Here is a 20635-nt window from a genome sequence, read left to right as displayed (position 1 = left end):
ATATGCTCTGATGGGTTGTGATGATATGGATGAGTTTGGGAGAAAACTGCACAAAGTTCTGAATGAATGTGATTTGAGGAATAAAATTATTCCTTTAGGTGATATGAATGGAGAGTGGGAACAAGATGAGAGTGTCTAGAAAAACTGGTTGTGTGACCCAACAATGAATTACTGTAGAATGAAGACTGATCAATGGTGAATACCTGCTTAGAAAAATATGTGTCTTGTTTCCAACATGTGGCTTCAGCATGTCTATTCATGCATGCCCATGACAAGGAATGAATAAGAATGTAAAAGTATGGCCAATTTTATTTGTTTTCATGGTAAAAATTTGAGAGCATTAGTGAAGGATACAAAAGTAGGAAGAAGTTTTGAAATCTACTTGGAATTTAGCTCCAAATCACCAAAGCTCTCCTGAGGTTGATTTCCCACTGGAGAACAAGCATGAAATCTAATGACTAGAGCGCTCATTTAACCACAGTGCAAATATTAGCTTTTTCCTGTTTTTAACTTTTGTATTTTTGTTCAGCAGCAGGTTCTACAGCAAGTCTGTGTCCCTTAACATCTGTAGGACTTCAACATTAAATAAAAAGATCAGACCATTTTTATTAAAAAAAATAAAAAAAGCTGACACCTAATGATATGCTGAGGTGTTCACCTGAAACCTCAAGAGATTTTAGTGTTATTACCAACAATCCCATGTGGTTTCCATGTTCTACTTAAAAGGCTTGAGAGTTTCAGCAGGAATGTGAGATTTTGACAACTTTAAAAAAAACAATTCCTGTTACTGTTTTTTAGCTCCTCTTTGGTGATCATTGTTAATGGAAAGTCGGCAAAAATTGTGACTTTGGGTCTGTATAATGCTGGCATGTATTTATACACCCATTCGTAATCAAGGGCTTGTGGGGGTTGGACTGTCAAGAATGATTAAACCCAGGTTCCACTTTATTTATGCAGCTGAGCTTCTTGGCTAGTGAGTGTGGAGTTCTGGATGGACATTGGAAGCCTGTTAATGTAATGGAGAGAAGGAATGGCCTTGAGGGACAGGAGGAAGAGCGACAACCCAGACAACCGTCAGATAAAAGAAACCTGAGTCTGGACCAGAACTGTAATCTGAGTAAACTTCTCAGACAAGACCTTCTCTAGTTCTAATGATGATAAAGGAAGGTGATAAAGGAAGGAAACACATTCAGACTTGCAAGATTCTGTTACTGTAACCTATAATAAAAGTAATTTCAGCATTCATGATGTTGGTGTTCAAGTCTGGTCTACCTCAAAGGACTGACAGGCCAGGAGTTAGCTATTTAAATCTGTTCCTCCCATGTTTAGTGGAGCAAGCCAGTTGATAGCTCATCTCTGAGGAAGATTCAGAAGAAAAGGCACCAAAATGATTAAATGGCCCCAGGAATAGCTTTTCTGTGAGGAACCATTACAGCAATCAGGGCATTTTAGCTCTGAACAAGGAGAATAAGGAAGACCTCATGGAATATATAAAACCGTGCATGGTATAGATCAGTGTTTCTCAACCTTAGCATCTTTAAGATGGGTGGGCCTTCAATTCCCAGAATTTCCCAGCCAGCATGCTGGCTGGGGAATTCTGGGAGTTGAAGTCCATCCATCTTAAAGTTGCTGAGGTTGAGAAGTCCTGTTGTAGATCTTGTGGAGCTTCTTCCTGTCTCACAGGGCTCACACTCGGCCTTCCATTGAAACTGAGGTTCAGGACCAGCCAAAGGAAAGACTTTTCTACACAGCACCGCATTAAACTGGGGAATTTACAGCCAGCAGTTGGGATAACAGCATCCAGTGGAGGGGGTTTGGGAAAGGGACAGGACAGGTTCATGGAGGTACACAACAGTCTCATCAGTCACAAACACGGATGGCTGTTTAACGGCCACCTGAACCCCAGGCTGTAGGACTGAAGGAATGACTCCTGGGAAACAGCAATGCAAGGAGGTCAGTGGGAGGATCCAAGATGCATTTGGTTGGCCAATGCATGACACCTAAGCTGGACTATGTGGGCCTCAGGGGCATCCACAGGATATGGCGAGGAAAGTCAAGAGGGTCACCACAGCAATGAACTCACAGCTACACTTGTTTTTTATGTGCATCACGTGCACTGCACACATAAAAAAAAAACAGGCGGAGCTTTGACTGTGACCACCGTTTTGGCTCTTTTGGCCATACCCTGCAGACATCCCTGGTGGGTCTCAGGACTGACCCAGCCTCAAGGCTTTTACCTCTTTCCATTGGACAGGTAAATCAAAGCCACCTGTTACTGGCTTATTGGACAGAAAGGAAGGTAGCTTAGGGCCTGGCCCTCCAACAATTAACTTATCATCACTTACCTCTGCATCATGCCAAGACAGATGTTCTTGATGGTATCCATAGCAACTGTACCTATAGTTCATCCAGCCTTTGGGACACCAATACATAAATGCTGCAAAGAATGGAAGTGGAAGTTCAGTTGGTTATCCAACTGAAGATGGATGTAACTTCCTGAAAGACCTCAAGGTCATAGAGGACATAGAGTCCTTGAGGTAAAGGAGAAGGAGCACAAAGGCAGCAGGCAGAGACCTCAGGGAACAAGTTGGAAGGGTGGACAGAGCAGACACTAAAAGTAATGGAAACCATAGTCAGTGGTATCTGCAGGGAGGGGAGTCAAAAGGGGCAAGATGTCAGGTGCTGCAAGGCAAGCCCCACCCCTTTGGTGCATGCATCCATGCAAGGAACAGAGCATGCATCACAACACCCCATTCACCATCTTGCCTTCGTTTACTTAAATTTATTAATTTATGGTCAAAACCCAAAACAATAGACTTCTGTTCAGTGCACAAAGGGAAGCAGGTTGCAGGTGGAGGTTACTGGGGGTATTCCAATGTCTCTATATAGAATTAAAATAGAATGGAACAAAAAAATTAAAAAGTGTATGTGTGTGTGTGAATGGGGCACATTTCTAAGACTGCCCATTTGCAAATTACTCTGGGTGGCTTACAAATTGAAAAGGATCTTGATACCATGGAAGATGATAGTCGCCCAGAGTTAACAATAATCCAGCCCCCAACCAGCCTAGCCTGAGATCTGGGGGAAGATACAATTTTCCAAGGGTCACTTGAAACAATAATGGCATTTTCCCCATCTTCAGGCGCACATGCAGCCTTCACCACTGGATAGGAAAGCTACATTCATTTCTCCACTTATACCATCAACAGCTGCAGCCTTACCATTTTTCAACATTCTCACAATATTTATTACTTCTTTTGCATCTTTTTTTTTTTTCTTGGACAGTAATCTTTACAAAATTTGTCTGAGTTCCACTCTTCAATGTCTCCCTATTTTTCCTATACAAAAATCTAACATTCTCCTTCCATCCTTCCTTCAGTTCAGCTTTATCCCAAATCATTCCACCGGTTTTATTTTTTGATTCCATTCATACCGCTGGAGGCTTCTTGTTTAGCCTTTTCATCCACCCACAAAACAAAGTTTTATTTCCATCAAAAGAGGCATTTTTTTTCCTGCCGTTTTTAACATTCCTGGTTCTCTTTGACTTCACTGTTCGCAACTATTTTTCTCCATATATACATTATAAAATATTGTTTTTTCAATCTCTTGTATGCATTTTCCCATCCCCTGCCCTTTTCATTTCATCATTCCACCAGGTACCCTTTCCACACTTCCCATTAGCGTAACTCCCCATGCTTCTGTGGAATACAATAATCCCTCAGTTCCAGCTCAGTTTCACCTCCTTTCTCTGCCTTTCTCTGTAGTATTGTAGCTCGCTGTGCCATACTGCTTCTGTGGCCACTGCTAGCTAACATTTAAAAATGCAGCCATGACAGTCTGAAAGAACCAATTTCTATCCATAGTTTTTAAGCTGTTTTAAAGGTTTTTATTTTGAAAACCTAGGCTCCTTGCTGGACATTTTGAACACTGCTGTCCTAGCCATTTCTCTTCCCTGCAGCTCTGCCTTAAAAAGAGGTGCAAAGCCAATATTTCAAAAAAATATATTATGGTGGAGGACTTGAAGAATGCAGCCGCAGATGCTTTGATGATACCCATTACAACCCATGGACCTTTTTTTTTTTTTCAGGACAAATCCAGGTAACTCAAACTGAATCTCTTTGGTCTCAGACCACTGATTTGCACAGAGCTCCCTTCCAGTATCAGCTGATTAGCAAAAGTCCTGAATAATATTTTAATATCAACATAAATCTAGGAAATAATGTCTAATTAGCAGTACAGATATGAACTTTTATCTGGTGTTAGAGATTTGCAACATAAGCTTCATTAATAGAAGCTGATAGAGGACCAGTTAAAACACAATCCAATCAAATGTTTTAGGAATCAATTAATATCTGTATCTGCTTTATATCATTCTATTAAAAAATCACTTGGCCCTGGGATTTTTACTGTTTGCTGTACCATCAATAATATTTTTCATATCTCCAATTTCATGGGCTCAGGAATGTCTGTAGGATAGGGTCAAAAAAGTCAAAATGGTGGTTGCAATGGTGTGATTGTAGTTCCACCATTAATTGTGAAGGGCATTATTTTGATACACAATTTTATATTCTATATATATACACAATTTTATATTTTATATATATACAGTATATATATGCTTCACACAATGTTTAACCATACCTGTAACAGTGCACTCTATTTTATTTCTAAAGGGTTAACTTGCTTTTGCTTTGTAAAGAGCACTGGCTTCTTCTTCTTCCCCCCCCCTTATCTCTTTGCTGAATGCCCGATTGTCTTCGAATAAGCAATTAGCCAAGTACAAGCTGTTTGTTGTACCAAGCTTTTTGCAACAGTTGTGGGGCCCTGCATTCCAGAGAGAGATAAGAAAAATCTTGTATGCCATTCTCTTGGTAACCAGAAGAAAAAGTTACATTTAAGTTTACCTTCCTAAGAACCACCTTTCACTTGCTCAGACCATCCCAAAAATCCCTTGTATGGGTGTGAGGGGATGTACTATCTGATTACAGATTTACATGTCTATAAAGTCTCTGATGTTTGTGTTGTGAGGTGTGATTCCATCAACATCTCTTGTTAATGTGTTGATTGGGGTCACCCAGCTGTGTCTTGATCAAAATACATCTGTTATCTTATAGAAGCCTCGTCTCAAGTCTTTTTATTTGGCTTTATTGAGACTTGGGAAATAAAAGGTGCCATACAATTGCATTGTCACAGGCACCATATTGACTCTTTTGACCATACTCTGCAGATGCTCCAGCATAGGCCTAACATAAAAAATTCAGTCAGGAGAAAACAAGGTCCAATTCATTATCCATCAAAGTTATCATTTTTTTAAAGCTTTAAATAATATTCTTGATTTTAAATTCATACCTTCAGGTGTTCTGGAAGTCATAGCGTTGTCCTGAATCACTGAGTCTGCTGCTACATTAACTGTTTTGCCATAACTTTATGTAGTTGTCCCCAGCTTCCTAAAATTTCTAATGTAGTCATCTAATTTAGCTAAAGACTTGTTGCTTAGCACGTCTGGCCTCCATAACATCTTTTATAGTTGTTCCAGATTCAGCATCATACCAGGATAATAATAGATAAATATTGGACAATGATCTTGATGGGACCCTTCTCAGGACCCCTTGAAGCTCTTGGCATCTGTTTGCCTTCTTTGATTGAACATCTCAAGAACTTGCAAATAAGCAACCAGGAAAATGTATTGGGTTTCCTTGAGATCAGAGAGCCTCCTCACTATCCCTAATTGAAAGATCCCTCTGTAAATCAGGTATCCAATGCAAGATCTCAATAAAAGCTATAGGATGCCCTTTTTCCCCCATAGCTTCTGCAGTGCCAGAACTTTGTATTTCCATGAAAATGGTATGGCATTGTCAGAAAGCTGTTTGCCTCTGACCAAATTCGAATTGCCTTCTATTTCTGCAGAGCCCAGCAGCCACAGCTTACCTTGCAAAATGAAGGAGAAAATCAGGAGGCCCACGAAGAAGCAACGGAAGGAAGAGATCGGTCCCATCTGCACCTCGGGAGAAAAGGCAAAGAAAGAAGAGACTTGGGAGAAGGAAAGAGAGTGGGGTGTTTTTGTGAAACAAGGACCCCGTATCTGCTAGACTGGGCCAAGTGTCACCCGATGCTGCTGCAGGATTTGAACTGGGGGCAAACTGCAGAGCCGCAAATGTGGTGGCCCTCCAGAGATGCTGATCACTAGATCTTCTTACAAGTCTAGGAACTGGATAGGCACCTTTGTGAATCTTTTGTGAAAAGATCTTATCAGTGGTCTTGTTTGCCCCGGTCACTCTCTTTTTCCATGAATAGCCTGAAGTGACGTCCTCATTTTAGTCCACAACAAAAGCACGACCTTCTCCCTAATTGGGTCAAGGTGCTTTGGAATAAAATGCAGAACGCAAATGCTCTGTGCGAATGGGCAATGCAAAGGAATGGAAAAGCAACCAGTAAGGTCACCGTCCTTTATTACAAAACTAAAATTTGAAGTTAATTATGGAAACGGGATTACTAGGATAAAAAGGAGCTGCTAACAGTTAACTTAGAGTGCTCCTATTACTGCGCTCTTTCATTACAAGATATCATGATAAACAGCTTATTGGATGTTTGGCATTTCCAAATCAATAACAATCCAGTTCACTGAATATCATTCAGAAACAATTGCCAATTAAAAGGTTATATTAGAGAGGGCTGTTCAAACATGCACGCATTTATTAAATTATGTTCAAAAATGCACTATTTGGGGAACATTTGTTTACGCAAAGAGTGTATAATTAGGCAAGATTGCAAAAAAAAATGTACGTTGGAAGAAATATCTACCAAAATACATACTTTAGTTCACACTTTTTTACAAAAAGAAGTCTCAATTTGGATCGATTGAACTTGATAGATCCTCAAAAATGAGAAACCAAGAGAAACCAAAGCGGTTGGATTTGCCAATCCGTTATCAGAATGACTCTGGAGGAATGAGCAGAGTTCAGCTGACTAAAATCCAGTTCTGGTCCAAACGCCTCCTTTCAGGCCTTTATATTGCAAAGAACATCAGGAACACCCTCAAAATTAGCCCATATTTTCTGCGTTCAGAGCTTTGGGGGGTCACCATCACAGAAAAGCCCCCTCCCCAATGGCATTTCCACTCTCCTATTAGATGCTGGGGGCCCTTTCCGGGTCCTAATTGGATAGATCTTAAGGAGGAAAGTAGAATCACTCTGCATGTTTTATTAATAAAGTTTTAAGCATTATAAAACAAATGCTACAAAACACTATCATTCCCCCCCCCCCTCCAAATGTCCAGTTTGTCACACTGAAGGCTCAGCCTGTTTGTTTCATCTTCCCAATGGAGGTACATCCAATAATTTTCAGACCGGGTTGGGAAAATGCAGGGCAACCAAGAACCTCTCTGAGACTAAGCCAGGAGAGAGAAAACGAGCGTGACTCACCTTCCTGCCAGGCTAGACTTGGATGGGCCCTTTCTGCAGCAATGGCCAAGTCCCTTCCTGCTGGGTAGGGCATGTCCCGTTCCCGGCCCATTTATAAATGGCCTGGCAAGAAGGGGGCGTGGATGTGGGATGGAGGTTCACCCAAGACGGTCTTTCCGAGGGTCGGCCCAAGAGTTTATGGGCGCAGGAGAGGGGAGGTCAGCAGGATGCTGCAAGGGGAGGGGGCGGTGCAGGGGGATTTGAATGGAGCAGATCAGAGGCCTGTGAAAAACAAGGGGTGTGTGTAAGAAGGGACTCAATTTTCCTAGAACTCCAAGGAATCCCCTCATTCTTGAGGATTAGTCTTCCTCCTTAGATCGACACTGTTGTGTCTGGTCCAACAGCCAGGACACCTTCCCTTGGAGCTGCCGAACTCTCACCAAGGGTAGGAAACGGTCGCATCTTCCATAGCCCTCCAACCCTTTCATGCCACTTCGACTGGTTCTATTACGGGCATTATTCTACTGGGGTCATCCCCCTTTTACCTCTTGGAAAGAATATTTCATGACAAGAACATTTGTACCAGACGCAGAGACTCTTGAAAAGAAATGCATTTTTCCTCTCGCCCTTCCCTTCCCTTCCCTTCCCTTCCCTTCCCTTCCCTTCCCTTCCCTTCCCTTCCCTTCCCTTCCCTTCCCTTCCCTTCCCTTCCCTTCCCCTTCCCTGCTGCTTCTTCTGACACATGCTTCAGTGTGGCATCTTTTGCCCTCCAGCTTTTCCCACAACGTGACCAGGATGGGGCCGCTCCAGCCACTGCCTCTACATGTGGGGCAGGTAGGTGGATGCTCGGCACCCCAGACCTTAATTCCAGCCCCCGAGACTAATCCAGGTTAAGAAAACCCATTGGCTGCAGCTATAGATCATTGCATCCACCGCTCAAACTAATAAACTAGCATGATTTAACACGCAGACATGGTTCACACCACCTGCGAAGACAATAGCTGAGTTCCTAGAATACACTGACCCCCCCGCCCCCAAACTATCCCCCCAGCCATTTTGGCCCAGATCTCCGTTGCGTGATATGTGCGACGATGTCCTGGTGCATGGAGTGCCATTGCGGCTTGCACCCGATGCCTCTGTCTTTGCATGACATTGTTAGAAGGTTGGGGCATGTAGACATTTTTATATATCGAGACATTTAGATGTTTAAACATTTATCTTTATATACTATTGTATAATATGAAGTAAAAGCAGGCCAAGCAAAATGCCAATATTCCCTTTCCTGTATGTATGGTTGACTGTACTTTAGATTATCAAAAGGTTGCATTCTTGAGGATGAGACCTTGAACACTTTTCAAAATCTCAAGGATGTGTTAATTGCTGTCATGGTTTGCCTCTTCCTGACTGGAAAGGCGGCAACTCATGGAAGTAGATAAACTGTCTTGACCTGATAGTCTCTTCTTGTTCAGATGACCCCTCACGAAGAAAGATAAGCGGTCCTGACCGTGTTTCTCAGGGATGTATGTTTCCATATGGCTGTTAACACTCGAGGTGATAGAAATTAGTTTACATACAGAAAGGAAGAACCTTATTCGGCATCAGAGAAAGGGGTCCTGGGCAAGGGGAGGAGTATGGATCAAGGCAACTGGCTTTGATTGGATCAGAAAGTCATGACATCTTAACGTGGGTCTGACTGTAACAGAAGGTATATAAGGTACTGTGGGGAGGGGGCCCAGCGCGGCCACCCACCTAACTGCCTGCTGTCAGTGCTTCTGCACTTGGGTGAAGAATAAATCTCCTAACTTCTTGCAATTCGTCAGTGTCTTTACTCCCGGCTCAGAAACGGACTTGGTAAGATAACTTTTTCCTCCAACAACATCACTCCCCCACCATGAAATCCCCAATGCGCTGGATGTTCAACGGTTTGTTTTACTTTTCCTACCTTTTGCAATTTCTCTTTTTCTTTAAAAAAAAGAAAACACTGAAAATTTGCATGTTCATACCTCCTACAGGGCAAAATAGAAGGCTTTCCCCCGCTTTTCCTTTAACCCACAAACGTTTTAATTCTGTACATCCCTCTGATTTTTTCTCATCTGTAATCCAGCTATAAAAATGCTTATCTGAGTTTTGCTAGGTAAGAAAGCATCTTAATTTTTTTCTTCTCTCCTTCTCTGGCCTTTTTCTTTCTTTAAAAGGTTTTCAACTCTTTCTCTTGACTGGTCTTGTTTTTACTGTTTTGGGTGCAGCACCACCTTCCCCACCTCAGAAATTAAATTCCAATATTGATCTGAGTTCTCCACTGGATGAAACTGTTGCCGTAATGAACTGGGGAAAGGTACACCCAGCTCAAATAGATTGTACTGTTTGTACCATAACAGGAGAGGAACACTTCCAACTTAATTAATAATTGCCCGACGTCATCTTTATTATGGGAACATTTGTGTCCCCATTAGCCAGAAATGCTGCATTAGGAGGAAGTTTCTCCTTTCTGCAGCTTTAAACAGGTTATTAACTTTGGTTTCCCCAAAGTTAATAAACCATGTTATTTAATGCTTCTGTAGATTTAAAGCTTAACATTAACTTATCCTAATTTCCTTGGCATCAGTAAGTGGACAGTATGTTATTAATATCTATTTTAAATGTTGACACTCAACTGACTACTTTAGGGGAGATAAACGCCCCCCATTCGTATTTAATATATTCATAAAAATTCCATTGCTGTATCAGCTCTGGTTTCATGTAACATTTAAATCATCACTTTACCCGTCTGCGTGCTGCTGTTCTTATTTATTTAATTCCATTTGTATGGCTGCCCATCTGAACAAGTGACTCTGGGCGGTGAACGATCTTAAAATAAACTAAAAACAATTCCCATCACAAATATAAAAATTAAAATGCACAGCAGCTGAGGAAGATGTCACGACCGACAGTCACTAGCACAGCCGGGAGACGGGACTCTTCCCCCCCACCTCAGGGCCCCGGGCCCGGGCACAGAGCCAGGTCTTTGGGGCCTTGCGAAAGGCCAGCAGGGTGGGGGCCGCCCTGATCTCCGGAGGGAGAACGTTCCATAAGGTGGGCGCTACGGCCGAAAAGGCACGTCTTCTAGGCCCTGCCAACCGGCATTCCTCAGCCAACGGGACCCGGAGCGTGCCCTCCTGCCTGACTGGATCGGACGGGTAGAAATGATTGGGAGAGACGGTCCCTCAAGGGACCCAGTCCCAAGCCATGAAGGGCTTTAAAGGTGACCACCAGCACCCTGAATTGCACCCAGAAGCACACCAGCAACCGATGCACCTCACTGAGTAGAGGTGTTACATCCGCCCAACAATTGGCGCCATTTACTACCCTACTTCTACATGAACCCGCCGGATGGGGTCATTCCTTGGCACAGGGTGAAGTGTCATCCGTACGCTGATGATGCTCAGCTGTACATCTCTGGCCATCCACGGGATGTTGTGGACGTGCTTTCCCAGTCTAACCTCCCTGCCAAGACTGAGTGGCTGTGGGTTTTGGGGCTCCCCAGATCTGCGGACTTTCTACTGTTAACCCCGAATGGGGTTATGGCCTCCCAGGCTGAGTCGATGTGCAGTCTGGGGGTTCTCCTGGACTCACAGCTCCTACTTGAGAAGCAGGCGACGGGGACCTCCAGGGAGGCAATGGTGGACTGAACACAGCTCTGCTCTTCGCGGAGCCGACGGCCACGGCGGAACAAGGAGCTGGCGAAGGGATCCGCTTCTCAAATTCCTCTCCAGATAAAGGGGGGGACCTGGGATTGTCCACACTGCTCCACGCAGAGGCTCCCCACAAGGAGACCGTAAGACGCCACGCTCCGGCAGGTTTTAGAGCTCCGGGAAAAGGCAGCTCTGCCCAAGCCACGGTCCAGAGCCTTCAAAAGGACACTGGGGTCACATACTTCCTCTCTTAATCTCTTCTGGAAATTGCTTGTTTTTTTTTTTAATTAGAACTTTATTATGCTGTGTTTCAAAGTACAATTAAAATACAAAACAGAAAGTACAGCTAAGAAAAAAGATAGAACTACAGTAAAAGCAAAAAAGACAAAAACTATAATCCTGAAGACAGATAGAAAACTGAAGCAGAAAACGACTTCCAACTATCTCCAATACAGATATAAATACAAATTTTAAAAATTAATCTCTTACCACTAACTAATCCAAATTCACATTATTTCCATCAGCACAAATTGTCTAATCATTAAAACCCACAATCAAAGCGTAATTTTTTTCCCACACAAGCACGCAATCTAAGAAGGGTTGCCATAAGGAGACAAATTTAGAAACAGTATTATCTCTTATTAACACTGTTAACTTCTCCTTCTCCTTCAAGGAGAAGCTTCCTTGACTAGCTGATGCCACGTGTGGCCTGCACTACTGAAATCCCTCAAGCCAGCCATGCTGGACGGGGCTGAGTCAGGAAGAGAGATGATGATCTGGCAAAAGCAGGCAGGGAAGGCAAGGTCAGGCCAGGAGACTCCTCTTGGTCCAAGCAAAGGCCACTCTTCTGGAGGGTGAAACATCTGTTCTTGCTCTCCCCCCCCCCCCCGGTATCACGCCAGGACTATGGGGACAACAGCCGCCTTGCTTCTATCTCCAGCGAGGAAGAGAGGAATGCCCCGTCCTGTTACGTTAGCGAAGCTTACAGTGGAGACCGGCCTATCTGGATAGGGCTGTACCAGGCCAACGTGGGGACTTCATGGGTGAGCACAGGAAACTCTCCCTTTTCCTACCAGTACCTGGGACTGGGGAGCCAGAGGTTGAGCGAGCAGAAAGAGAGCCCAAGATGTCTTCCAGGAACGCCCCTTTTCCCGCAGATGGACGCGGGGCTGTCTGCCAGCTTCTCCGCTGCAGAGCCCGGATGGGGACAGATCTCGACTCCTCCCTCCAGAGGTCTGCGTAATAACTCAGCTGGCCCAGGAGGGGCCGACCCCTCCGGAGGAAACACAGCTGGAGGAGGCTTTATGCGGCCGACCCAAACCAGCCCAAACAGGCAGATGTGGTTGTCTGATGGGGTTAAAGGTATCGTCACTAGACCGAAGCTGTTCCAAGCAAAGCTGCCTTTTGCAATTGACTGATGGCGATTTTGTCAGTGCTGATGGTCTTCAATGGTCCTCCAGATGTTTTGGGATGGCACCCAGGGTGTCTATTACTGTTGGGACTCTCTCTGCTTTCTTCTGCCACAGTCGTTCTGCTTCTCTTTGCAGGTCTTTGTGTTTTGTGATTTCCTCCAGGCCTTTCTCTTCTCCTCTGCCGTCTCCAGGGATTGCAGTGTCTTTTTTGTCTTTCTTGTCAACAACTGTTAAGTCGGGGTGTTGTGTGGCAGGTGCTGGTCTGCTTGGATTCGAAAGTCCCAGAGCCCTTCAGCGTCTTCGTTTGCTGTCGCTTTGCCTGCTTTGGGGTCCCCCCAGTCCTTGCCTGCAGGCGAGTGGTGTTTCCTGCAGATATTCCAGTGCACCGTTGGGCTGCTTTTCCTGCCGTTGTTTGCAGTCAGCCAGCGCGACCTCCTTGCGGCAGCTGACTCGGTGCTCCACTGTTTTTCTTACCGTAATTTAGCCATGGGCTCTGATTGCTGGTTAGGATGAGCAGTGGCGGAATGAGACAAAGGGAAGCTTTGGCTTCCTGCTGAGGTCGGGGGGGGGGCAGAATTTGATTTCCTCCTCACTCTGTAGTCCAACTTTTAACTAGTCACGTGTCAGATCAAACCAGAAGAAGCCAGAGTGACAAAGGACACCCCTAAGACACAAAGGCAAACAGCTCCCAACACACAAACAGCCGCACCCACAAAAAGCCCCCAAGCGCGTCCGGATCTCTGCCTTTCTCTCGCTCGGGTCCCCTTCCTTGGACGGCAGGCACCGGGGATCCTTGCAGTGAACCCGGTTCCTCCCCTCAGCGTCTTGATCCCGTCTTTGGCAGCAGTTCCAGGACGCGTCCCCATTTCCTGAGGAGAGATCTCAGGGATCAACTGGTCTCTGCCCAGCAGAGCCCCAACCTCTTTCCCTGTCCTTGGAACCCCCCTCATTTCTCTGTCTCGACTCTCCCCGCTCTGAATGTGCAGGAGCTTCACCTTCTTGCTATTCTCCTCTGGGTCAATTCCCGTGGCTTTTATTTGCTATAAAACAATAAACTAGACTGTAGGGAAACCCTGGAATGATGTCAGTTGATGCTGTCCGAAAAGTCTGGTCTCTCTCAGCTCCATATTCCCTCCAGGTCAGGTGCCATTTAATCAGCTCCCTCCATCCCCGAATTTCTGATCCTCCGCAGAAGGGGAGAGGTTTCCCACCCACATCTATAGGTCTCCTCGCCAGCGTGGCTCCTCTGATCAGAAGGGGGCTCTTCCTTTGGAGCTCCTTCCTCGCTACCTACATTCATACGGATTCTCTCCAGGGTGGATCCTTTGAGGAAAACGAAGAGGAAGCCTCTGATCCCTTCCATGCTTTCGGCACCCAGGTTGCTTGTCTCTGGCCCCGGCTCTGGATGTTGGACGTGAGTCCAACTTATCTTTTGAGTATTTCTCCACAGAAGGGCATTTCCCTCTCTCCTTCCTGAGATCCTGTTTTATGAAGAAAATCTCCTGCCATTCAATACCATTCTCCTAATTTTATTTAACTGGATTTTGGTCTCACTTGATTTCCAAATACCCCTTTCAGGGGAGGCTCCCTTGTTTCTGCTGTTCTTGCATTGGGGTCATTTTCGTCCTCATTCTCCTCCGCAGCCCTCCCTTGGGGAAAAAGAGGCAGGAACCCATCGGGAATATCAAGGTCCAGATCCACTGCTTGGCCTGGCTGAGTTCGGCTCCCGCTCCCACCCTTGGAGGAATCCCGGATTAGTTTTGCATTGTGAGGCCCTCTCAGATCACAGTTGGGTGCCTGTGCTGGGCCATTTTGTCCTGGTCATGAGAATACAGCTGATTTTTCTCCCCTCTGAAAAACCGTCTGGAGATGAAGTGGGGAGGAATCAGCAATGGGGCCAGGCGGAGGAAGACGAGGCCCCACTGCAGGAAGCGACGGTGGATCTGCTGAGCTTCTCTTGCACAAGAAATGCCGATTAAGGCCTGCCTGGAAGGGAGGCGTCAGGCCGGGCTTCGTCCCACGGCTGGGGAAGCTGCGCCTGTTCAATATCTGTCTGGAGAGCAAGGGGGCCCCTTGCAATCCATAGTAAAATATACGATGGAAGAAATCCCTTCATTCTGAAGCAAAGCATCCTAAATTTTGAACTAAAGTCAAAGGATTTTCTATTCTTGTGAGGCAACCGTGTGGCCCCATTGCAAAGATAGGACCTACAAAATGCTCCTGTTTTCAATAAGTCAAGATTCCTCCTTTCTCGTCATCCTTCTTCAGTCTGCAATTTCTTTCTGGGGCTGTTCCTCAGTTAGCAAGATCTGCTTCAAGGCGCTCCCAGGCAGGAGCCAGAGAAAGTCCCTTTCAGAGGCCAGAGCAGGAGCTCAGAGTCCGCCTGGACGGACCCCGTGAATCTCCTCTTTCTGGGGATTCTCCCGAGTGGATCCTTTCATGGGAAGGTAATCACCCCTCCTGAAGCTCTTCCCACCCTCCCTGCATTTATAGGTTCTCCCCCAGGTGGATTCCGTCCCATAGAGAAGGAATGGGGGTCCCCTTGTAACTCTCTCCATCCTCTCTGCACAGATGTTCCCCTTGAATGTCAGTTCTGCGATTGTCACTCAAATTGTCTTTGAACATTTTCCATCTCTCCCTAAAGACTTGGTCCTTCTATCTCGGACGGAGATCTGGTGGGCTGAAGGTTTCTGACTCCCGTCCTTGGACTGGGCTCCTCCGTGACTCTTTGGCTCCCTCCGATCTGCAAACCTCTCTTCTCGTTCTTCCTCCCTGAGCGTTTCCAACAGCAGAGGAGGGTCCAGGGTGTGAGTCCTCGTGTGTGCATCCGAATCCCTCACGCTGACCCAAGAAGCACGCCCGGCGTCCAGGCGGCTACGAGCCCCTCCGCGGGAGCAGAACATCTTCATTTTCAGGAAAACCTCTTCCGTTGCTGCAAAGCTCCTACCATGAACAGGTTCTCCCAGTGTCCGGATGGAATCTGCGTCCCCCGGATTTGAGCCCGTTTCCCATCCTTCCCAAAAAAACAAGGACTGCCCTGCCCCATCATGTGCAGGAGAGCCCCACAGATCCTGGAAGAGGCTCCCCACCATCTCCTCTCCCCAGGCGAAGCGCACCCCACACCTCCCACCCTCCCTTCCTCTTCGGGGCCCCGATTCCATAGGCTGCTCTCCTCCGGACATCCTCAGGCCCGACCCCTGTTTTGCATCTCCTCAGCGAGTTTTGGGTGCCACTGAGGGGCCTCCCTGCTTTTTCTCCTGGGCGGTTGCGAGAAACAAAGGTACACAAGTAATCCTTCTTGGATTTGAAAAGGCAAAGTTTATTTCCAAGCGTTTGCAAAGGCTGACGCTTCTCAGCTCGCAGGCTGCAAGAAGCGCCCCATGAGAGATGTCAGCAAGGTTTTTATGCACCCCTTCACATGTCGGTCGTGTTGGTCCTGCTCATTTTTGCCCTGGGGGGACAAATATGAGTTTCCAACCTATCCGAGTCGCCTAGAACAAATACATTATACAATGAATCCCAAACCCCCTTTTTTCTTGTTGCACGGTTTATAATTTTCTTGAGATGAGTGTCAAGGCCAGGACCATCTGCCTTCACTAAATAACTGCCCTTTGTGTCGTTATCTTTTCTCCCTGCCCCGATTCGCACATTCTCACCAATAAAAGGCAACACTTGTTTCCTTAGCTTCCGTCCCCATTTCTCACCTTGGTGTGTGTGACCCCTTCCTTCTTGTAAACACATTCAAATGCCAAGCCTAATCCCTTTAACCCTTAAGTCTCAGAAAGCCTTGTTACCAGGAAGTGTGTTACTAGGGAGTGTTAGTTTGTTACTAAGAAGTTTTGTTAAAAGGTAATTTCTACTCCTTACAATCGCCCCTCTAAAATTTTGTACATTTTTACCTTTTAACACTGGAGGTTTCCTGGAATCGCTGTAACATCAGCCCTTCCATTTCTTTTTCCTTTTCTTCTAGAGATTTAAGCATTAGGTTAATCCTTTTATCTCTTTGCTTTGGCTTTCCTTTCCTTAAGACCATTATTTTCTGGACTCCATGCTGTTGCCCTCTAAGGGCTTTCTCTGTTGTTAGTTGCATTCCCTCCACCATATTACCAATTAATCGAATAAAGCAAGGAATCAAACAGGGTAAGAATAACAATCCAGTTACAATCCAGTTCCATGAAAGGAAAAATCCGACCTTTTTCCACCAGCCCCCCCCCAACAAATCCCACCATTGGGTGTCCCCGGCGCTTTTCCAAGTCTGAACGGGAACACGGGTCACCTTTCGGATATTGGAAGCGATGCTGCAGATCACGGGTCCTCAAACTTCTTAAACGGGGCCAGTTCACAGTCCCTCAGAATGTTGGGGGGGGACTATTTATTTATTTAGTTATTTAGTTAGTTATTTAGTTATTATTAAACTCGTATGCCGCCCATCTCCCCCAACAGGTGACTCTGGGCGGCTCACAATCATAGTTTGAAAAAAACATGAATGAATTCTTATGCACACTGCACATATTTTATTTGTAGTACAAAAAAAAAACCGGGAAAAAAATACAATAATTAAAATAAAGAACAATTTTAACCAACATAAACCCCACCCTGCATTGGTGGTCAGTGTCAGTAAATGTTATCCTCCCCCCGCCCCCTGCCCCCCGCATTATTGGTCAGTGCCAGTGGCCATTCTCCTCCTTGAGGGGCAACCACACAGCCCAAGTGGAGAAAGTAATAGGGCGCCCTGGACCCCACCGATCACCCTGCACAGAGGATCCCTCCCGCGGAGGATGAGGAAGTCTGAGTTGAAGTGCCCCTGTGCTTGTAAGTGTGGACGGGCTGCCAAGTGCCCGAATTTTGATCATGACTGCAGGGTTGCTGCAACAGCTATGACTTTGGGGACTGCCTGTACAAAGAATTTGAGATGCTGGAACTGGTCTGGGCAAGGAAGAGGCGTTTGGATATAAATGCAAGGAACAGAAGAGAAGAAAAAGTGAAACAGAAACTGAGTACAATGCTTTCTGCAGTCCTGATAATTTGCAAAGAAGTAGGCTGACCTGATTTCCAAAAATAAAAACTTGGATATACGAATATTAAAAAATGCATACATGTATACAAATCTACAAGTCAATTTCCCCAAAGTCACAGGCAAAAATTACCAGAAAAAAAAGGACACAAAGATATTTAGAAGAGCTTCTCTAGAATGAACCAACTTTAAGTAGTTCCAAACATTCCTGTTCCCTGTTGTGCTTTTACACTCTGTGAAAAATGATTTCCGGGACAAATTAATTTAATAAATGACTAACAATCAATTGACCACTCTCTCCATCATAAAGCTATCAGACCTGATCTGCAAAAATCCATTAGTTGTCAGCAAAGAGATACAGGAAAGACTAACTTTGCTTCTTATTCTGGATTTCTGCAGACTAGTACTAATCAATCAGCCAGTAAAATGGATAATGGAATAGCTTCGTTCCCATGTTCCCTTCCACCCTAAGGTACCCCGAGACTTGAGGAGTAATGGAAAGACATCATTTCTTTGGCTACTTGTTCCCATACTGTTCTGCCTACTCTACCTTGAGTCCTCCCATTAGTTTGAGGATGCCTTCCCCAAAATCGGGACTGTCCCTGTAGAACTGGAATTTAATCTTGGAAATAAGTTTCAGGCACTGAGAGTGCCTTCTGTTGACTAAAACCTAGTCATGGCAGCAGGTTATTGGGAATATTTTAATGACATTCCCAAAGAAATCCATTGTGTGGGTAAAACAGGAAGGAACATAAAATGCAAATGCGAAGCACCATGAGAACGGGGCTCCTGCCATTCTCCAAATAGGGCGCCTGTCCTCATGCGACCTGGGGAAGACCAGATGGTTTCCGAGGGATTGCAAGAACGGGGTGGGCAATTGGGAGAAAGAACGACACAAGCAGCTTGGAGAACGACACACCGATCACCTGCATGGAGGATCCCTCCCGCGGAGTACAAGGAGAGGAGGAGAGCCGCCGGACCTGTAATGTAGAAGAGTCCGGCTCTGCAATCTCCCTCCTTGTGCATCACCTGCAGCTCCCGACACAGCCCTGACGCTTCCGCTTCTGAGCGACAGCAGCGGCGGGCAACCGGGTGGGCGGGCCGGAAAAATGACCCTGGCGAGCCGTATCCGGCCCGCAGGCCGCAGTTTGAGAACCCCTGCTGTAGAGAGCTTTTCCATTATCATCTATATTTAAACAACAATTGGACAGGTTAAACTCCCCAGACACACCTCCCTCTTCTGCTAGAAGATAATCGAGGGCTAACCGGTTTTGGTATATGGCTGCCCTCATCTGAGTCTGCTGCTTAGCCAATAATTCTAGAGCAGTGGCAGTGTGGTTGTGATAATTTCTAAAACTGCTTGGAGGCGTATTATCCGGTTTCACAGGTAAATGGGGGTTCGGTACCTGTAGGTTCCGTCCTCGGCCCAAGTGGCAGGCCCATAATATTGAATAATTCTAGCTGGGGGCCACTCTTCCCTACCCCATTTTTGAGTGCCTCCTATCAGGTCCCTTTCTACTCTGCGTAGGTCATCATAGCCTGGTATTCCTAAGGAGTCCCCCGTTGAAGGGGGCAACAAGAAGAATCCGGGTCTTATGGTGCCCAGCAGACAAGTTCCATACCACCGTTTGGGCAATCTGGAATAGGCAAAATCCATTTCCAAGGTTTTTGGCGGCTTTTCCTTGCAGGGACCCCAAAATGTAACACAATCACACACAACAACAGCACACAACACCAAAGCCTCCCCCAGGATTTTTTCCCATTTCGGGACATTGCCAAAGGAAAGGAAAGGGGGGGCCATTCAAGTCATTGGGGGAGGGAGAGGGAGCACCCCAAGTTTGTGGGCTGCCCTTCCTGACCCCTCCCCCCCGTTTTGCCCCTCCACACAAGCTCCGGCCAGGGGACACCAGGCTGGACACCAGACACCATCTCTGACTCCACCCTCCGAGCAGCATCTTCTCGGTTCGGATGAAGTATCTGCAGGGGGGGGGGCGAGGGAGGCCTCCTCTCTTGATTGACCCTCTAATCAAGCCAATTAGGGACAAATTCCACCTTATCGAGCTCAGGCTGGAGCCTCCCTTTGCAGCCCCTCAGCTGAACTCAGACCCCTTCGAGCCCCGAGATCAGATGGGGAGGAATCCCTGGTCTTTCGCAGGCTTTTCCTCCAGGAAAGGGGCAGATTCCCCCTCCATCCGGGCCCTGCCCATCATCCACCCCCTGAAGGTTGGGCCTGCCTGGGGGGGTTGAAAGGGAGGGGGAGGGGAAGCCCACCCTGTGTGTTTCCTGCAGACTCTCCAAAAAAACCTAATTTACACTGAAGGTTTTACTGCATATTTTAATTGTCTTCCCCATCTCTTTGTTTCACAGCCCTCATGAATTAATCCTGCTATCCTTCTTGCTCTGAGATGCAAAATAGCTGAAGAATTTCAGCACCTGATGAATTTCTGCCTTTTTTGCAACCCTCCAAGGATGCAGCTTCAACACTGGCGAGAGGAGGAGAATCGCAGCTGGACCTTCTCCTGCCGAGACCCACCAGCTTCCTTTCCGGGCCTCTCTGTCTTTTGAGGGAGGGGGAAACGGGGAGGGGGTGGAGACCATCCAGTCTGCCCCAGGATCTCCCGGCCTGCCTGCTGCTCCAGACCCCCCAATTTCTCCTGCTCAGCACAGACCCCCCTTCAGAGCAATGGCTGCAACCCCCCCCACCTCCAGCCACTTAACCCGAAATCCATCTGTCGCTTAGTCAAGCCTGGAGGCCACCAGATCCAGAGAGATCCAGATGGTCCTCATGTACCAGTCACTCTGGGATCCCCATTTCCTGAGGAGTGATCTCAGGGATCAACTGGTCTCTGCCCACCAGAGCCCCAACCTCTTCCCCTTCCTTGGACCCCCCCTCATTTCTCCATCTCGACTCTCCTGGCTCTGAATGCGCAGGAGATTCATCTTGTGGCTTTTCTCCTCTGGGTCAATTCCCTTGGCCTTTATTTGCTATAAAACAATAAAATTTAGACTGTAGGAAAACCCTGGAATGATGTGAGTTGATGCTGTCCGAAAAGTCTGGTCTCTCTCCAGGTCAGATGCCATTTAATCAGCTCCCTCCACCCCTGAATTTCTGGTCCTGCGCAGAAGGGGAGAGGTTTC

The 20635-nt window shown here is 46.3% G+C and overlaps 1 protein-coding gene across 1 annotated transcript in view; it reads left to right on the top strand.

Annotated features, from left to right (window-relative positions):
* Positions 1 to 20097, top strand: part of LOC103051008 (H-2 class II histocompatibility antigen, E-S beta chain-like) — a 273476-nt gene extending 253379 nt beyond the window's left edge. The window contains exon 6 of the mRNA XM_088141492.1: positions 19865 to 20097. Coding sequence (XP_087997618.1) covers positions 19865 to 19878 — 14 coding nt within the window. The 3' untranslated portion in view covers positions 19879 to 20097. The remainder of the gene's footprint in view (positions 1 to 19864) is intronic.
* Positions 20098 to 20635: the final 538 nt, after the last annotated feature.

This window comes from Python bivittatus, unplaced genomic scaffold (assembly GCF_059951505.1).
Source record: "Python bivittatus isolate LINGU-HERP-01145 unplaced genomic scaffold, Pbiv_v1 ctg000330_np1212, whole genome shotgun sequence".
Classification (NCBI taxonomy): domain Eukaryota; kingdom Metazoa; phylum Chordata; class Lepidosauria; order Squamata; family Pythonidae; genus Python; species Python bivittatus.
This window is presented reverse-complemented; position numbering and strand designations above follow the sequence as displayed.